Source organism: Lytechinus variegatus, chromosome 14 (assembly GCF_018143015.1).
Source record: "Lytechinus variegatus isolate NC3 chromosome 14, Lvar_3.0, whole genome shotgun sequence".
Classification (NCBI taxonomy): Eukaryota; Metazoa; Echinodermata; class Echinoidea; order Temnopleuroida; family Toxopneustidae; genus Lytechinus; species Lytechinus variegatus.
Genome location: NC_054753.1, coordinates 17,264,705 through 17,284,250, shown reverse-complemented (window position 1 = coordinate 17,284,250; position 19,546 = coordinate 17,264,705). Strand labels below are relative to the sequence as shown.

Here is a 19,546-nt window from a genome sequence, read left to right as displayed (position 1 = left end):
CTTTTAAAGCTATAGATTATGTCGCATAATCTTCATCATTGACTCACTATTCTGAAGTGCACATCCCTAATTATGCATGGTTCCGAAATGTTACAATGAGTTAGAACTCCTCAAATAGAATTCGGAAGCAAATAGAAGTGGGAGGCCTCGCGCTATTTTGAGAAGCGGAATATGATAAAGGCTAGGCAGAACATTGTCATGTCGTATGTCAAGAATGTAATCCCAAATTTCTATGTTGAGGAGAGCCCCGGAGAATGTAACGACAGAACAGGCGTGTACGGTGGCGGCTCCGAATCTGTAAATGTAAAGCTTACAAGAAAAAAATTCACATCCGACTGTCTTTAAATAAATTGATTAGACAAGCAACTGATTCACGAGCTATGCTTTCTCAATGATTTCCTCCACAAGACAGCTTTTGAATTACACGATTTTTATTAATGAATATATTGTATATTGATATATTTCAATGTAATTTGAAAAGTGTTTTTCATAATGCCTTTATATGTTCAATTGTGGAATAAATGAAATAAAATTATGCGTACGTTTTTCTTTGCCATTCTTTATGAATCAACCTTTCTTGACAATTTCGGTTCTTCTGACTGCTATAGCTAAGATTCCATCTGTAAACCTTCCAATCGTTTTAGACCTCCCTTAATTGTTCTTCTAAATCCATTTCCATTATGTGCCCATTTTTTGGGGGTGGTCTGAAGACATACCTGCATGAGTGTTTTTTGATAGTCTACAATTTATGTATTCATTGGTGAAATTCGAACCTGTACTGTATTTTTCTTTTCTCTCTCTTATTTGTTCTGAAGCGCCTCGAGTATATGATAAAGGTAGAAAGAGCATTGTATTATTCTTCTTATCATTATTGTTATTATTTTTACTACTACTACTACTACTACTACAACTACTACTACTACCGATACTAATACTACTGCTACTACTTCTACTATTATCATCATCATTATCATTATTTTCATTATTATTATTATTATCATTATTATTATTATACCAGCTATGTGTGATAAGTGTCCCGCTCCAATTAACCATTTCCCCATCTATTTATATTAGATATTAAAAACACAAATAATTATCATTTTCATATTTTTAGTTTTGTAGTTTTTTTAATACCTTTACCCTACGTGTACCTCAACTCTATCTCCCGTACAATTTCCTTTTGAACAGAATCAATGGCTTATTTCCTTAGTGAACTCTTAAGTCTGATAAACATATGCTCATACACATCGCGATGAGTCAATGCATCCACACTCTGTCACAGTTTGAAATGATTTCCACAAACAAGATATGAATAAAGAAGTAGCACCAAACACGTAGAGGATAGTCTACTATGCAAACCCTTCACTCGAGTTAAGGGTCTGAATGTACAGCCTACTAGTGCTTTGTGTAATGAAGGCCCTCTCGCACAGAATTGAAACAGCATGTATGTGCTAGTCGTTGCGTGGAGACACACTTGCTGATGAAAGTTTCAAGTAGGGTCTGTGCCTGCAGACTACGTCTGGATACGTTTATTGACAATCTTATTTTCGGTTGTAGGATGTAAGAGTTATTTTGTGGCATGATTTAGAGGGAGGAAATGGTGGGGTCTATCTGTTAGTAAGTAATGACGCCCTAGCCATAATAACAGGGAAAGTACTCACTGTTTATCCGTCCGGAGCATTATCCATTGGGTCGTTAGTCATTACATAAAAATGGTAGTAAGTCAGAAGGTACCTTACTATCTATTGATGTTGAAAACGGGCAATATTCATACGGTATAACACTCATGAAGGTCGCTAACCTTGACTGAATAAAATGCTTGGTATTACATTAAAAAAATGCTTACTGTTCATGATAAATGGAACTCCCTAACTTTCGTTGTCATTGATAATTGTCTTAAAGATCTTTTCATTTTCAAATTTTCCATAATGTATTTTTTTCGCTATTTTGAACTTATAAGCACAATCCTCACTTCCTGTAAAACGTATTGTACGCATTAATTTCAAAATCAAGCAGCGGCATATTTGCGTCGTCTTCTTAACTTTAGATAATTTAGCAAAGGACAATTATATATGATTTACAACTAGTGGTTTATGTTTATCAAGTTGTTCAGGAAGAAGTTAACTTTTATAGACAGCATGTCATCTTTCATTATAAATGCGGTCAAATTTAATGATACGTTCATCCCCCAATTCCTGATTACAAAAGTTTGTATGATACCAATGTCATATTTATATCACAAGGGGTGTGTCGGGGTGAGGGTAACCTTCACGAGGAGGTCTAATAGTCTGAAGCACATGATGCACCTTTTAATGCCTTCCTCACTTCTCCTCGCCAGCTAGGCTGCTGTTGTGAGCGGATTCACGCAAATAAGCATCCCGCCATGTCTGGCGTCTATTTTCGTGACGGTGTGGTCAAGGATAAACTTCCGTGCTCCCGATATAGTCAAGAATATCCTGCTAAAGACTGTGTCCAATCCACCTGTCACTATCCAGCAATCTTCAACATTGTTTTTAAAAATCCAGATAGCAGTCTTGATTAAATGTTACCCTCCATTTATTTACTAATAACAATAAGCAAAGTAACGTAGTATCAAGTTTGCCAATTGTATGTGGACATTTCTTGGTTCTTAAAGATGATTTAAAATACTTACGTTCAATGAAATGGCGAGGAAGTTTGCTTTCTCCCTGCGATACAAAATTAGAATATATTTAGAATGATAGCACTCCACGTTAGTTTATGGCAAGTTGGCAATTGGTTATATAAACAGTCATTTTTTTAATTAAAATTGTTGAAATTCAATATCATGACTACAAACTACTGTTCTTTTCTCAATGCAAATTACATTTTGTTTCAAAATTTAAATTTAGATCCTTATCATAAACAAAGAGTGACCTCACACGTCAACAAGTCTTTGAATGAATGAGTGAGTGAATGAATAAAGTAATGAATGAATGAAAGAAAGAAAGAAGAAATTTTTTAAATGAATGAATAAATAAACAAATGAATGAATGAATGGATGGATGAAAGAAAGAATGGATGGATAAATGGATCAATTAATGGATGGATAAAGGAATTAATAAATAAATGAATGGATAAATACACTAATATTTCAATGAATGTATGAATAAATTTATCCCTTATTGTAAAATAAATAGCCCAACGCAGTTATAAATTGCCTCTATGGTGTGAACCCTAGAGTCTTAGCTAAAAGAAACGATATAAAGACACCCTAACATGAGGAAGGAGATCAATTTACCGTGTCTGTCTATTACTGATTGATTCATTAATGTAATTATTACATCATTACCACATTATATTAGTCAAATTTACTAACCGCCTATACAGTTGTTTGCTAGTTGATAGACAAGGGAGTCTTATCAATATTGAACATGAATATAAAACATGAAGGAAATATTAAAGCATTCTTTACTATTCAATTTCTAGCGAGCGATGACAAATTAGTACCTTAAAAAAAGCGATAAAAATCGGTACCTTAAATGGCTTAAAATGATAATTTGATTTTGCTGACGGGAAAGGAGCCTGACAAATTGACAAGGAATGGGGAGATCGGAACATGGCATAGCTTGCCTTTAACCCTAGAATGTCTACATTAGGGTATGAAAATATTTTACGCTGTATGACGCAGTGGCGTACCTAGGATTTTCCACAGGGGAGCAAAATCGCCCGCCTAAAAATTTTACAAGCAAAAAAAAAGTATTCAACCTTCAACCACAAATAAAGGATTTCGTACCACAAAAAAATTGACAAGCAAAAAAAAAAGTCTTCAAGCTCGTCAGGGAGGGGGGGCAGCTATACGTTCTTTGCATGCTGCCCCCGTCTTCTATATCATGCATTAAAAGTAAATATATTCCCATTAATAAGGTCTACATTTAACAAAACACTTACCTTGCATCCTAAATTTGTTAAACTCATCCCATGGAATAAATCCAAATTTTATTAACCAATAGGGCCTGTAAAACCACGTCAAGCTCAAATTTTCAGCAACATCATTTGTAAAAAAGTATAAGTTCTATCATTAAAGTTGAGCATATTTAAACGTTCTTAAGCAAGCGCTTATCATCTATTCATTTACTACCAGTGATAACAAATCAAAACTGCAGAGAGAAGCCCGCTTTACTTAAAACTATTTTTAACTGAACCCTTTACACGGTACAATGACATATAAAGAAAATGAACATGAAAACATCAATAAAAACGGTGTCAAACAATTCATTGAACTATATTGCTAATTGATAGTTGTCGGATTAAAAAAATGGCATATTCTGATTTAATTCATGCTTTGGCTGGGGTAATCTTATTCTATTCATTTTTGTGTCAGCCACGTTATGCTTCCGTTATACAATGGAAGTTCCATTATAATCTTGTTATGATCTTGCTTAGAAATAAAATGAATAAACAAAGACTGCATCATATGATTACAGTAGAGCGTCCGTCTCACAACCGGGAGGTCGGGGTTCAAACCCCGGTCGCGTCAGACCAAAAGACGTTAAAAGATCTTTGGCGTTCAACGAGTAAAGGGATAGAGCCTCATCGATCTGGCGCTGCACAGCGGCTGCCGGGCCCACTATCAATTGGGCAAAGCAAATTTTCGGAGTATTTCATTTCATGTCTATTTCGAACAAAAAATTATGGATTTTCATAAATTATGGATTTTCATAACAATTATCAATAGACAAAACGATTGTCGGTTGCTATTGTCTCTTACACGGACAAAGCTGAATTATGATAGAAAACCATCTGGCGACGATTTTAACCAATCAATTGTGGCATCGAAAAGACTTTTAATACTAGGGAGACATCACAAATCTTGACGATGATTCATCTTGCACAATGATGATATTACAAGCTTTCATTTTAAAGTCAGATTGAATAAAATATTCATTCTTAATTCACACGTAAGAGGGCATAAAATAGCCTCGGACAATAACATTACTTTCTTGGCGAGCTAATGACACCGTAATTTATTGTTAAATATATAGTTGTTTAGACATATTAGAGTCGTCCCAGAATAGCAGGATCATTGCTATAATTAAAATCTGTTCCTATTGTCTGCGACACAGACAAAGCTGAATTATGATAGAAAATCATCTGGCGACAGATTTAACCAATCGATTGTGGCATCAAAAAGACTTTTAATACCAGGGAGACATCAGAAATCTTGACAATGATTCATCTTGCACAGTGATGATATTACAAGCTTTCCTTTTAAATTCAGAGTGAATAAAATATCCTTTCTTAATTCACACGTAAAAGGGCATAAGCCTCGGACAATAACATTACTTTCTTGGCGAGCGAATAATGACACCGTAATCTATTGTTAAAATACATGTATATAGTTGTTTAGACATACATGTATTAGAGTCGTCCCAGAGTAGTAGGATCATTGCTTTAATTAAAACTTTGTGATACAGACCCCGAATGCCTCTACAAAGGTCAAATTTGCTTCATTAACCATGTGGGTGTAATTCATAAAGATACATTGAGGGGGTCATGATTGCAGATATTGAATAGGTTATGCGAGATTTAATGGCATTTATAAACATGACCTTAAGTATCCTCCATATTTAATCAGTAGTCATTGCCAGTGATTAATATCTCAAGGTGCACAGGTAAAAGTGTGTCTTTACTCCACAAACGATTATGATGGACATATTAAATAATTCTTAAATTTGGTTAAGTATTTAGATAAAATCACATAATTTATTGACAAAAGCATGTGAGTGAAAATACATTCTGAATTATAATTTCGTTTGATTAAAAAAAGGACATAGTTCAAAATAATATTCATAAGTCAATTTGTTTGTTTTTTTTCTCTACAGATCTTGGAAAATTCAATGTATGACATGTTTCAGCTTTAAAATGCTGCCTAATCAAGTCTAATATCCTAAATAGAAAATGACCCGATGCCCAAATACCCTGGACCTGCACCACACCAAACTTTCCTATGAACGGAAAGCTTGTTCAGGGCCCCGTTGGAAAAAAAAGTCATATTATTGTAACTTGCCCATTAATTACCATGGCAACGATGCCCAACAGCCAATCAGAATCAAGAATTCCATGAAAGATACAATTGGTTGACGAAGTTAGCATAATAGTAACTTTTATGCAACGGGACCCAGGTTTTACATAACATATCAACAAATGCAATCTTCTGCAACAATTGTACATCAGCCAATCAATGCCTGTACTATTTTTAACTTTTAAAAAAAAATCTTATTCAGATTTTAATTCTTAATCTTGTTACGCTTTTATTTCAAGCAATTGACTTAATTCCTGAAAATTATATTTCTTATTACACTTCTGTTTGATTGAAAATATGACTTTGCACTTTTTGTTTGTATTTTGACGGAAGCTAAACGAATGAATAAATAAATGAATAAATAACAAATAGATTACTTCATTGAGTTTCATGATTTGGCACCACAGTTAGCTATATTCGCCGAGCAGTCGATAGAGACTAATAGATGACACCCCTTACCTTCCCTCCCCCAAACTCAGACCCACACAGAGATGACTATTACTTCTAAGCCTTATTGGATAAATGCCCTAATTTATCATCCATTCTATTTTTATCCATTGCGGAGGAGAGCCAGGTAATAATTGGACTCGCTTCAAAACGTGCCAAATATTTGCTTTGAGAGGAAATAATATTCATTGATCTTGATTGTGTACAGTGTGATAAAAGGGAAATGTGAGATGATTATAATTATGGCATTGGCTTTCATTTATATTTAGTCACTGGCGTAAATATTGGAGGTGGGGGGTCAGGACCCATCCAAAGTTTCACGACCAAGAAAATAAAGAAAAAAAAAGAAAAAAAGAAAGAAAGACTCCCCAAAAAAGAAAAATGCAGCGAGTAAAATCTTGAACAAAAAATCACAAAGTTCAGTTATCATGGAAGGTATAAAATTTAGCTTCCTCGTGGCTTCCCTATAAATGTTCCCTCCCTAATTATTTTTAGCTCATTATGGAATGTGTGTGTGTTTCAGTTTTGTCAGACGTGTATCAATCAGAAATGGTTATTTACGTCTGGGACCGACCTTTAACGTCACCATCCGAAAGACGTGACAGGGCTCGAACCTCTGCATCAATTTGTAACTTTCCCACAGCTTGGATTACACCCGCATGCCACAACATCCAGTTTTATTATAGAATTGAAACTGAAATTTTCAATTCCAATTTCAATTCATTATTAAATTGTTTACATTGCTAGCATTTATCCCTACTTGACAGATAAGTTTGTGTCAGTGTGCTCATCTTGTGTAACACAATGTAAAAACACCTTCGCGCTGATGATTTTTTGCATTTCAACAGTGTGAAAAAAATATTCCCTGAGTTGAGCATGTGAACACGTTATGAACAGTCACACCGTCGAGATGTCCACAGTGTGAAAATATCTTCACACTGTGAATATGAGCATTTTACCAATGCGACTCACATCTTCACAACGTTCACTATGTGTACACACTGCGAACACACACGCGGACACAATGTGAACACACAGTGTTTTCACAGTGAACACACTGCGGTCACACTGTGAACACACTGTGAAAACACAGCGGACACACTGTAAACACACGACTAACACACGGTGAACACACTGCGAACACACTATGAACACACTGAGAACACACTATGAACGCACTGTGAATGAATTGTGTGACACTGTGTTCTTTCCATCAGGGATGACAGACTTCACAAACAAAATTGTGCTAGGTTTAGATCTGTAAATTCCTTTCCTAACACCAGGACCATGACAAATTGACCACCCCCCCCCCTCCCCCACCAAAAATGCAACAAGTCAAATGCGATCTACATGGACGAGGATTCTACTAGACTATACAGTATTCTGTTAACATGGTCAAGTTGACGAACAGTTGGCAACACAATCGCAGCCGTGCGTCTAGAATTATTAAAACAACATGACTAATAACAGTGTCATCACCACTCTGTTTAATCCCAATTGTTCATAAACATACAATGTAGAAATGTGAGACGAGTATTTCAGTAGAAATGAAATTTAAAAGCATTAATAAAAGAAAGTTCGTCTGCATTGTCATATTTGACATCTGTAACGGCGTGATATGTTGTATAAAAAAATGGAGCCCTGAAATACAAATTGTACTCGAAAATGATTAGTTAGTGGTTCAACAGAGTAAAACATAAAGTGACCAGAAAGACCATCCCAACTTTATTCTATTAATTTAAAAGTTGTGGTGCAATAGACTTCGCATGGAGATAGCTCAACTGATTTTTATTTTCCACCACAGATGTCTTGAGAGTGTCTGTACACTCGGCGTTTTGTTCTGTCTTCCTTCATGATCTTTAAAGTCAACACACATCCAGCTGGTCAGATAGGGGAAGTTTTAAAGACTTTGGTATGAAATGCTAAACTATGTATTCAAATGTGTGATGGAGAAAACAAAGCCGTGACTCTCCTATTTCCATACATCTTGAAGTGGATATAAAACATCCTACATTCTTCTTTTAAAAGACCATGAGTCATCGTTCCGGGCATGTCTTATGAGGTCTTAAAGAGGAATTGAACTTGAGCTGTCGTCCCAAGGGTAGGATATCTTGATTTCCATACTAGCATGTCTGGTGAAGGAGAGGGGGTTTGGTGTTACTGCGTTGTATTGTTTATATATATATATACGGTATGATACTTGATTCGAGTATAGGTTTTAATAAAAGCAAATGCTACAGTTACACTAGACAGCTGGCAGCCGTCTGTTTCGAGGAGTTTTTTAGCTTTTATTTAGATTAGTAATTTCTCTTCATACACAGACGGCTTGCTATCGTGCAGCCACCATTAGGGGACTTACAATGCAAAATCCCCCGTCGGGGCTCTTCAATTTTCGTCTTTAATGAAACAAAATTTTGAAAATAAACACGACAGAAATGCAAATCAATATTCCCTCTTGGCAATTATTAATTGCCAAAAAACGGGGAAAAATCAAGTTAAAAGGAAAAAAACAGTGATTTACCTCGGCTGCTGCACAACTTCACTTCCTGTTTTATCTGAACTTATAGTACATAAACATATGACCATTGAGTCCCCTGCACAGATCGCGCTAGAACTTCGGTCTCTGTATTTGGTGAGTGAAGCCAACGGAGTACAGCTGAACAACCAACATAACAGAGACCGAAGCTTTTGGTCTACAGTTACACTAGCCAACCTTACTCCAATCCGACCAATTGTATGTCATAGGAAAGAACGTAAACGTTTTGGAACTCGTGAGTTCGATTTTCCAATGTGACTTGAGCTATTAATTGTCTTTAGTTAAAGATCATGGAGGCTGCACTGCTTATATGGGCTCTGCACAACAGGATATAGGACTGATGGCACATGGCGACTCTTTTTACCAAATGCAATAATTGTTTAAGGAATTTCTCCTGTATCTCCTGTGTAACAAAACAAATTCTACTTCAATCAAATATCACCTGTAGTAAATTTAGATGAAAATATAATTCAGAGGCAAGTCAGTTTACGAAATCAATAAACTTGTTGCGATAATTCAGAAGTGTTTAAACAAAACACACTGTGAAATTTCATTCAAGTTGGGATAACTTGGGTACTGCCTATGCCTAAAAACACGTCACTAAACATGGATTTCATACCGACTCAGACATTCGTAATACTTGGTATCATATAGGATTTCGTGAGGTTTTTGGTCTCTCTGTGGGTGGGGGAAGGGAGGGGGGGCGACGATCCTCTCCCATAGGCTGATGTAAGAAATTTGACAGGGGGGCACGTCTCCGCCCCTTCAATGTTTTCTTGTCTGAACACAATCTGAGAGCTAAAACACGAATTTGGGTATTCGTGGTGTTAATAGATCATATAGTCAAGCAGTCGTAGGGTGTGTCTGTAGTAAGGAAGGCTTGCCCCTCCGTGTGATAAGCCAATTTTAGTCGATTATATACAGTATAGCATCTGCGCCTACACTTTAAATCGCACGTTCGATGATTGCTCATCGAGAAAAGTTGAAATATATGTAAACGTACAGAGTTGATCTTTCCCGCCAACATGGCAAGGTTCATTTAAACATTCTCATCCCGCATAGACCAGGCATGTTCATAAATTTCATTACAGAACTATAATTTGCAGTTGGATTGATTAAGAAATGCACGGCATGTTTACTGCAGTTTGATAAGTGTCAGCCATTCCCATGAAAGCACAGAATCTTTCAAATCAATTTCTTCTTGGAGATATTAAATGGAGATTCTTTACATTCATTATGAAAAAAGCCAAGGATTTATTCTTCAGAATTGAATTTATCACGGTAGCTCGTGCACAATTAAAGGAAGTGATAAATGTTTAGGATTACGATATGACCATGGAAACACACTGTGAAACTGAAGACTTCAAATGATTGATAAATAAAACAAAGAAGCTGTCAGGAAAGGGTGCGTTAATAGGAGACATGATCCAATTAACCATTATATGCAGGTAGCTTAATATTATCTAAATTTCTTTTTTTTTTCTTTCTCAAGGTTTCGCTTCACTCTTTCACATCGATATTCATCACGATACAAAGAACAATGATACGACTATTTTTAGAATAATAGCTAATGGCAAAAACATTATCTAAATAAAATATCAACATAACAATTATTTTTTTCTTACCAGCACTGTACGCCAGTTTGGTATCCATATCGTAAGCAGTTTTGACTGCTGCATCCTTGTTGATTCCCCATGATTTCTTTCCATTCACATAATGAGGGAGATAAATGGATGACACTGGCTTGAGAGTAAACACATTCGTCTTCTCTTTCTTCTGCCCGTACACCACACAGGCAGACAGAATCAAAAGCGCGCGAAAACAAAACATGACGAAAGGTATCTTCTTGTGTCTCCAGGTGCAAGAGTTTTTTTTCTCTGGATCAAAACACTGGCCTCAATCAAAACCTGGTTGAGCACCGGCGTGTTGGCGTCATCCCTTGACGATTATGGAGTTATAAGAGCTAAGGTTGAGCCTTGGGTCTCTGCAGTCCAAACAAGACTGAACGGCACTACAAGGCTGTCACAGCATAGGCCCAGGACATGAAGAGCTCTCAGCGAGTCACTAAACGTGTCTTCCGCGTTGGTTCGTCCCTTGAACACTGGCGAGCGGATGAATCGCTATGCTGACAGGAAATGAGTCTAAATTTGCCGCGGCTTCCCAAATCCAAGTCACTAACATTGGAAAGACGGTGCTACTATTGATATGATATAATCCTAGGCCATGCTTCATGGTCAGATGGACTACCTTCCCCCTTCGTACGCCTTCCCGCGGTTCAATGACTATCCTATCAGAAATAGTATTCCCGAAATTCCCCTCCTCATTTTAAAGGGTCATAAAGGGCTAATGTATGAATAAGCTTAGCATATGTTATTTTTTAAAAATTTATTCAGGTGTATTTTGAGTAAACTTCCTCTTACGATTTTTTTCTTTCATTTCTTTTATTGCAGAGAACAAAGAGAACGGTTATGTCATAATATGAACAAACACAATAAATCTAATCCTTTCACAAACATTCTTTCTTTTATTCATTCATTCATTCTTTTACATAAGTTCTTTTTAATTATCTTTTTTCAAAACACGCTAACATTTTTTTACGAATGAAAGAGTACCAGTGATGCCTACTTAAGAAAAAACAATTCATTATACAACCCCAATTTTTTATGGAATTTCTCATGTCAGTGTCAGTTATTCTTCACATAAATACACCTTTCAAAATCAAAATATCTTTCTATTTCTTTACAAGACTCTCAACTCTCGAATCAAACTTTGGGCAGACTTGTTCGTTACTCTGATGTTCACCGAGTATTATAAATAGAATCCATATATTTTAGGCCAATGAAACAAAATGCATGATAAAGATGACGTAATACGTTCAAAACAACTCAGTGTTATACAACTTACGAGATGATAATGATATTCAATATAGGTCGAATAGAATAAACAACGAAATAAATGAATTTGATTCGTGAGGGCCATCTTAAAAAAGAACAATACCCATAAACATGAATGTAAGTGTATTTGCGCTCCAAAATGAAATACAGCTAGTTTTTAGAATTTTTAGAATTTTAAATAAAGTGTCACTCACGTGATTAACACTTATCATCCGATTTTTTTATCCTGCATTACCTCGTCACGGTCTAATTTTTTATTTAAAGTCATCTTCAGAAAGTTCGAAACTTTTTTCACACACGTATTGTCCACCATGTACTGTTTGAAAATATATTTTCCCCCTGGCAAAGTAGTCTCGATCTCATTATAATGGACCGGCTGATTATGTTTACATCATGTTTACCTACTTGTTTAGTCTTATTACACCCAAACACGATTAGCATTAGAGTTAGATTACCCCCCCCCATGACTTACCGTGTTCATTTTGGGTTAATAGCAACCCCCCCCCTTCCCTTCGGCTCACGTGCACAGTTTTGTGCGTCTCCTAATCTGATTTTATCTTTATCAACACGTGTTCAAAATCGGTGGGGTGGGGGGTATACCTGAAGTGCATAAGTCCGTAGATTGGTATTCATAATCAATAAAGCATTTTCATTCATTTGATGTACGATGAAACAGCAATGTGGATAAAAATGCCTTGCTCAAGGGAATATGTGCCGTACTGAGATTCGAACCCCCGATCCTCGGACCTCCAATCAAGCACCTTAGACCACTCGGCCACGGCACATCCATAATGATGGAATATTTGTTCCTCCACAACTGTCGAATTTTGTGATTCCAATCGGGATCTCAAGGGGTTCAGAAAGCGGTCATGATGTATAATTTGTATTTCATTGCAAACATACCACCAAATAGAGCTCTTATTAAACACATTTGAGCACGGAAATAATGTTGCGTCAAATGAAATGACTCCAAGTCACAAACATATCAGGTGCAGCTTCATAATATTATTTTTTTACTATTTCTTCAGACTTGGTGGTTGATATATAATACTAGGAATATGTTAACAGCGGCATGCTCTGCACATGACTAAATATGCAGTGGATATATGATGGCCTGCAGTTTTACAAGAGGAAAAGAAAAACAATCCCTCGCAAAATCATTTTAGCACGACGCTGATAAAATGTAAACATTAATGAACGCATAGAACCGGAGCTGTTGCCTTCAAAAGTTTATATTGGTTGTCGTGGGAACCAGAATGATATGAACAGATAAGTAGGTGGGCATGTCACGAGAAAAACGCATGTGTAGATACTTGAGAAAGAGGTTATCTCCCACGAGAGATTTAATAATCCAAAATGTTTTCCTGTTAACATAATTAGAACATTTCATAATTGATCAAATGTAGAATTTCTGATCGAATGCAAAGTCCTAGAAATTACAGAATTGTGTTAATGTGAATGGCGTGGAGTAATAAATAGAGGCCATTTTCTTACTGTGAAATCATTCAATCTTCAATTATGATTCAATTATATTTACGCCATGTTGAGAGGTTTATTAGGTTAATAATTATCTGTTTCCCTTTTTTTCAGATCAGGCTAAAGATTATTCACCTTGAATAACATTTACAATATTGACCTCGACTCCGATTACTTATTTAAAGAAAAATAGATAGACTAAAACAAATTTTGGCAAAGCACTGAATAAGGTAAACGCTGAAATGGGTTAACATGAAAAAGGTATTAAGTGTAGATTTACTAAATATATATCCCTCTGCAGAGCTGTCACATACTCCTGCATCATTCGATAGCGGATTCAGCATTGACCAGTAGGACGGTCTACAAGAAGCCCCACTTTTTCGTCCTAAATTTTGTGGCACGAAACAATATTCCTTACACCAATTACACCAAACCAAGGGCCGCGGAACGGTTTTGGAAAAAGGGGCCCCGTTTCCGCAGGCTGGGATGCTGGCAGAAAGGGGTGGTGAGATGCTGGTCTATTGCTTGTGTTTTCAATTTTTCACTTTTTTTACTCTCCAGGGTGCCCCATTCCCCATGGATTCAACATTTGAATCATGATACGAAAAAAACCCGCAATGATATTAAACGTATATGAAAACAAGAAAAAAAGTGTTTGTTGCATCATTAGATTCTTACGGGTTTCTTTCTAAATTCGCGATGGGGTGGTATGCTAAGGAAGGAAGGGAGGGAGGGAGGAGGACTATTGTGTGTTTGGTATATATTGGTGTGTGTGGGCGTGTGTCTGTGAGTGTGTGTTAGGGTGCATGTGGTGGAGTATGCTTAGAAAGGGAGAGGAAGAGGAATTTCGTGTGTTTTGGTGTGTGTGTGTGGATATGCTAAGGAAAGGAGGAGAGAACTGTTGGGCGTGCGTATGGGTTCATGAGGGTGTGTGAGGGTGCGTGTGTGTGGTTTTTGGCTGATTGTCCGGTGGTAGTTTTCCAGGGGTGAGGGGTGCGTGGACTAAAGGGTAGACTTCTGGTGGAGTTCTTGAACTGGGTGCTGGCATGTTATTTTCTCCCTACGAATTTATCATCCTGACGTCAGATTGTGGGGTATTTAGTCAAAGACTAATTCGAACATGCATAAACCTGCGAAACATGCAAAATAATAATAGCAGGGCCCGGTGGTAGAACAGTTTTTCAAAATTGAAGTGGCTACCTTGGGAAAATATACCTATATTATTATTATAAACCCAAAACGTACAAATTTCAAATGGGCGCAGTGGGATAATCCTTGCATTTACAATGACGAGGCTGTGGGTTCGGAACCCAGTGTGGAAATAACTTAATATTGCAAATTAACTCTCCTTATTTTTTAAATAAAATTTAAATGTTTAATACTTAAACTTCAAAAATAAAAAGCCCAAGACTTTTGAAGACGACTTTGGAGTCTTCGAAAATGGGCTATATGTGGTACGGAAAAAAGAAAAGTACTGAACATATTCGCGTCCGAAGTCCTCGTTCTGTATAATGGGTTATTCGTTAGGGAATTCGCTAAGAGATTTTCATGACGTTTCATGACGATGGGGTGAGTGGGGAGTGGAGCTGCCTTGACCGAGTGGTCTAAGGCGCCTGACTATACATTGAAAGTTCGGGGTTCGATTCTCGGCAGCGGCACCTATGCCCGTAAATAAGGCATTTCATCGACAATGCAGCTCTTTTTATTCAGCATTAAAATAAATGGAAATTATGTGAAATGAGGTTTTTGCAAACATATCTCAATTAGATATGATTATTTACGTCTAACATTTAATCTCACCATACGATAGAAGTAACCAGGGCTCAAACCTCAAACTTCTGAACCAACTTTCCCCCATGAAGACACAACATCCAGTAGCCATTCTCTGTGATGTTGTCATAGAGGGCGCTTAACATTAGAGTCCTTGAAACGCGTTGATTTGGAAATTGAAATATTACCTCGAAAAATCGAACCCGCTATTTACATCTCAACGCACTTAAAAAATATTGAAAGGTGAAATCCTATTTCTTCGACATACTCCCTATTCTTAAGTTCACGGTTCGTAGCTTCACCAAGTATTTTAAGATCCCTAATCCATCTAAACCTTAGCGACCGCTATTATTGAATATTGATTGCCCCGTGCTGCATGCCCCCTACAGAACGTCAATAAGGAGGGGGAGAAGTTAGCCGTGTTAAAGTTTTTGTTGTTCGTCTGGGTTGCAGGCGTGCAGCGTCGTTTTGTGTTAGTTTTACATCAATCGATATAATCGATGATTGGGAATGTTAGTATACCAGTGACCAACATAGCGGTGTGCCGAACAACAGAATATAGCGTACCTGATGTTGATATACCAGTTTCCACCGAGACTCCTTCTGATTCTAACTAGTTTGGGAAAGCTCGACTTGAAAATATACCAAGTGAAATGACGTGAAATCTTGAAATCGGAAGAACAACATAATGAGGTGAGTAGCAAGACTGACAATATACCATTGTTATTTGAAAATAACCCTCGTGAACATGATGACAACTTCCGTTTTACGATTCTCAGTCATGGAGACTGTAACATTTATCGATATTATTTCTGGATCTTTAGAAATGTTTGCATTGGAGGCGATGCCGCTGATATCAATGATGATGTATCCATAATGTTACGAAAATGTAACACATCTCAAAATAAAGCAAATGAGAATCGTATAGTTTTAATTGCAATGTACCAGTTCGTAGAATCATACGATCAGACTCCCCAGTTTAAGTGTAGCGATGAGAATTAAACCTGCTACACATTCCTAACCATATTCATTCATTTGTTCCATGAGAACGAATTATGCAAATGAAGATTAAGAAGCCACAGATAATTACAAAATGATAAAAGAAATACTTAAAATGAACAAAGTATGTTACATTTGATCTCAGAATGCGTTTGTTTTATGTACACCTAGAATATTCTAAATACGAAGCTATTTTTTTCATCAATAGAGGATAATAGGGATATGTATGCCAAAAGTGCTAAAAGTTATGAATATGCTGCGCGTTGCATGCCAAGTGTATTATTTTAAAATATTACGTGATCTATTAACCAGCATCAAGTTTCAAGATTTGATATATATTTGAATCCATTTTTGCAGCCATACTTCTTATACTCTTTGAATATCTTAGAACACAATATTTTATTTGTAAAAGGTAGGCCTATATCATGTGCTAAATATAATTTTTGATTAAATTCATCATTTCTTTTTTATCTATTATATTTATAAAAAAAACGAACTGATATGTGACTTTATGGCAGCTGTAACTATTCCAAATTAATAATCAAAATCAAATTCAGCTTTAAACCCATTTCCTACTCCGGGCTCCAGCTACAGTACTTTTTTAAATTCCTTACCCGTTGAAGCAAAAAATGTCCTCAAATGTTCCCTGTGTTTGGATGTTAATAAATTCATCCTCTGTTAACTTTGTCATTTTGTTTATTCTTTGGTTGTCATTGTGCAGTGAGTGACTACGATTATTGTATTTTTTTTGTATTGCAGATGATGGCTGGCGCTAAAGGGTTTAGTAGCGACTTCGCTAGCGGCCATGATCGATGGCTTGCTCTGCAACAGGTCAGCCAGAAGATACTGAGTCGAGCTGGTACTCTCAACACCATGGAAGATCGTGAGCTTGAACGGGTCACAAGACAGTTAAAATTCAAAGAGAACCTCAAACAATCACAGTATGACATAACGGAGAAACAACTGAAATCAAACTTAAAAGATCACTTTCTCTACAACACCGCTTTGCAAGAAAGCGTCCGCGCAAAGAACAAATCTCGCAAACGCCAAGCATTCTTACCCAGTATTCCGCCAACCGCAGAGATGAGGCCGTTTGGTCGTTACAGTGGACGAACCCATTCCAGAATGACGTCAGCCATGAATCGTCTTGATCACAAGTTCTCGCATAAGGAAGAGGAAAAAACGGCCAAGTTGGTCGTCGAGTGTCGGACAGAGAGTGATGTCAATATCAACAGGAGTCTAACCACAGAACAGATTCTGACTGCTAAAGACATGCCACTTTCGGAGAGACTCACTTTTGAAAGCGTGACCAGGTTTCGAGAACTGATTGGAAAAGCTAAAGCACAAGCGGTCTTGGACAGACTACGGAAGCGAATAGCGGAAAGGAAGGAGAGGGAGAAAGGAATGAAAGTTCTGAAAAAATCGAAGGGTCTTTTTCAAACGGAGACAACACATTTCACCTAGAAGATAGTATTCCTAAGCCCCGCTTCACTTCACGTTCCATATCCACAGCGCAACAAGAAAGAATCAGAATCAATAGCTAGAAGGGGTATTGTTTTTTTAACTGTGTGAGATTCATGAAGGAATCTCACATCGGAACTAAAATTCTTAACAGCTTTGCAAGAATGCCATGCATTTTCACCATTTGGTACCAGGTGACAATTTGAATGCCGTTCGAATTGTAGTCGAAACATCTGGAATGTAGTATGAATAGGAATAGCCAGAGGAGTATTTCATAAATATCTGAAAATTTGTCAGATCTGATGACTTTCCTTGATTCTGATCGGCTGAGCAGCACTGTTACTATGGCAACTGTCGGAGAAAACAGGACTTTCATAAAACGATGCCCCGAATACCAAGAGGATGAATCCATGCTAGAAAAATCAGCCATTTTCACAACATTTTTCAACCTGCTGTCCAAACGAACGAAGAACTTCAATTTGCTTAATGGTAATATTAAAGTACTACTGGGTCGACATGCAAAAATCTGACAACCAACAAAAATATGTTGTCCATAGATGAATTAGAGTATAACATGTTGCGTGTCGTACGGGAAATTTCTGCGTCCCGTACGTCACACAACATTTTCACCTATAACTTACTTTTTTTATGTGTTGCTTATAATTTACTCTTTTTATGTGTTGCTTATTAGTTATTCACATGACTACCCACTATAGCTTTATCACAGACAAACACAATATTTTTTTGCTCAAGCATTCGACTAGGAAACTAGAAATTGTTGTCAAAATTTCCCGTACGACACATATGGAATCGCCCAAGAAAATAGTGAACAGTGAACCGATCGATAAACATACGCGTTTATCATTCTTGTCTTTGCATGGGTTTTGAAATATGTATGGTCTTGAAAATGTAAAATTGAAAATGTAAAACTAACATAAATAATCAAAATGTTCATTAAAAATACGCTTCCAGTGAAAAAATACGTGTATGTATGATGATATAGGTCTGCAGTGTAAAACGCATGATGACGTGTCTTGAAGCTACATTTATTTTTGGATTTTTATTTACCCCCTGTCACATCTTACCAACATTAAGGTCTATATAGTACTGCTAGTTTTGTTTTAGTTTGTCTATGATGTAAAAGTCATTTATGGAATGGCAACTATACATAAGCAATTACTGACGCATGGCCAGCCAGGCATCCGGTAAATTTGCCATGCGTTGGTAATTACTTATGCATGGTAAATTTACCGGATGCATGGCTAGCCATGCGTTAAAAAATGTCTTTTCGCTAAAAATTCCAATATTCTATAAAACAAAATTATACAAATGTTTGTTCGTGCATCGGTAAGACTACTGAGCATGCAGTAAATATTGAAACTAGTCTGAACCTACCGGGCTGCGCCTCGTGGTTTTAACAGTCCCATAATTTACCTCTTGCCCACATTACCTACTGATGCACTCATATCTGTGCATTATTTGAACTATGTCGTATGCTTTCTGATTAAACCTTGAATACCAATTTTTGGATGTGAGGCTTTCAATTCGCACAAAATCGAATACAATGAAGCGGTGGTATAATAAAACGAAAGCATGATATTTAATACAATATTCAAATCACAAGTTAAACATCCAATCATGAAATGAGTGCAATATGCAGATCATTGACATAAACATATTCCTATTTATATGTAAATACAGTAAAGCACTTAGGGTGGTAAAAAACACTTAAAGTTCTACATCAAGCTCTGTAGGTGCTGTATTTGGCACTCGGAAGTACATTTACTACGCGAGTTCCTAAGGTGCTGAATTTAGCACTTCTTACGAAGGGTGTATTTTACTTACATGTATATGAGAGTCATTATGCAATGAAATTATATCTGTAAAAAAGTTGAGACATATTTATAGTAATTTATGTAA

General features: G+C 36.7%; 2 protein-coding genes across 4 annotated transcripts in view; one reads left to right on the top strand and one right to left on the bottom strand.

Moving 5' to 3' along the window:
• Positions 1 to 11,212, bottom strand: part of LOC121427467 (mesenchyme-specific cell surface glycoprotein-like) — a 39,907-nt gene extending 28,695 nt beyond the window's left edge. For 2 of the 3 annotated variants that reach the window (XM_041623865.1, XM_041623868.1), the window contains exon 1: positions 10,652 to 11,211. In XM_041623865.1, coding sequence (XP_041479799.1) covers positions 10,652 to 10,856 — 205 coding nt within the window. In that variant the 5' untranslated portion in view covers positions 10,857 to 11,211. Of the gene's footprint in view, positions 1 to 10,651 lie in introns of all 3 variants that reach the window. The other variant, XM_041623866.1, reaches the window with a different exon arrangement.
• Positions 11,213 to 15,565: 4,353 nt separating this feature from the next.
• LOC121427492 lies at positions 15,566 to 18,078 on the top strand. The gene is made up of 2 exons (XM_041623915.1): positions 15,566 to 15,859; positions 16,925 to 18,078. The coding sequence occupies exon 2, from the start codon at positions 16,925 to 16,927 to the stop codon at positions 17,627 to 17,629; it is 705 nt and encodes a 234-aa protein (XP_041479849.1). The 5' UTR covers positions 15,566 to 15,859; the 3' UTR covers positions 17,630 to 18,078.
• The last annotated feature ends 1,468 nt before the right edge of the window (positions 18,079 to 19,546 follow it).

Coding starts and splice junctions, on each gene's coding strand:
- LOC121427492 (XM_041623915.1), top strand. CDS start 16,925: ATGATGGCTGGCGCTAAAGGGTTTAGTAGCGACTTCGCTAGCGGCCAT.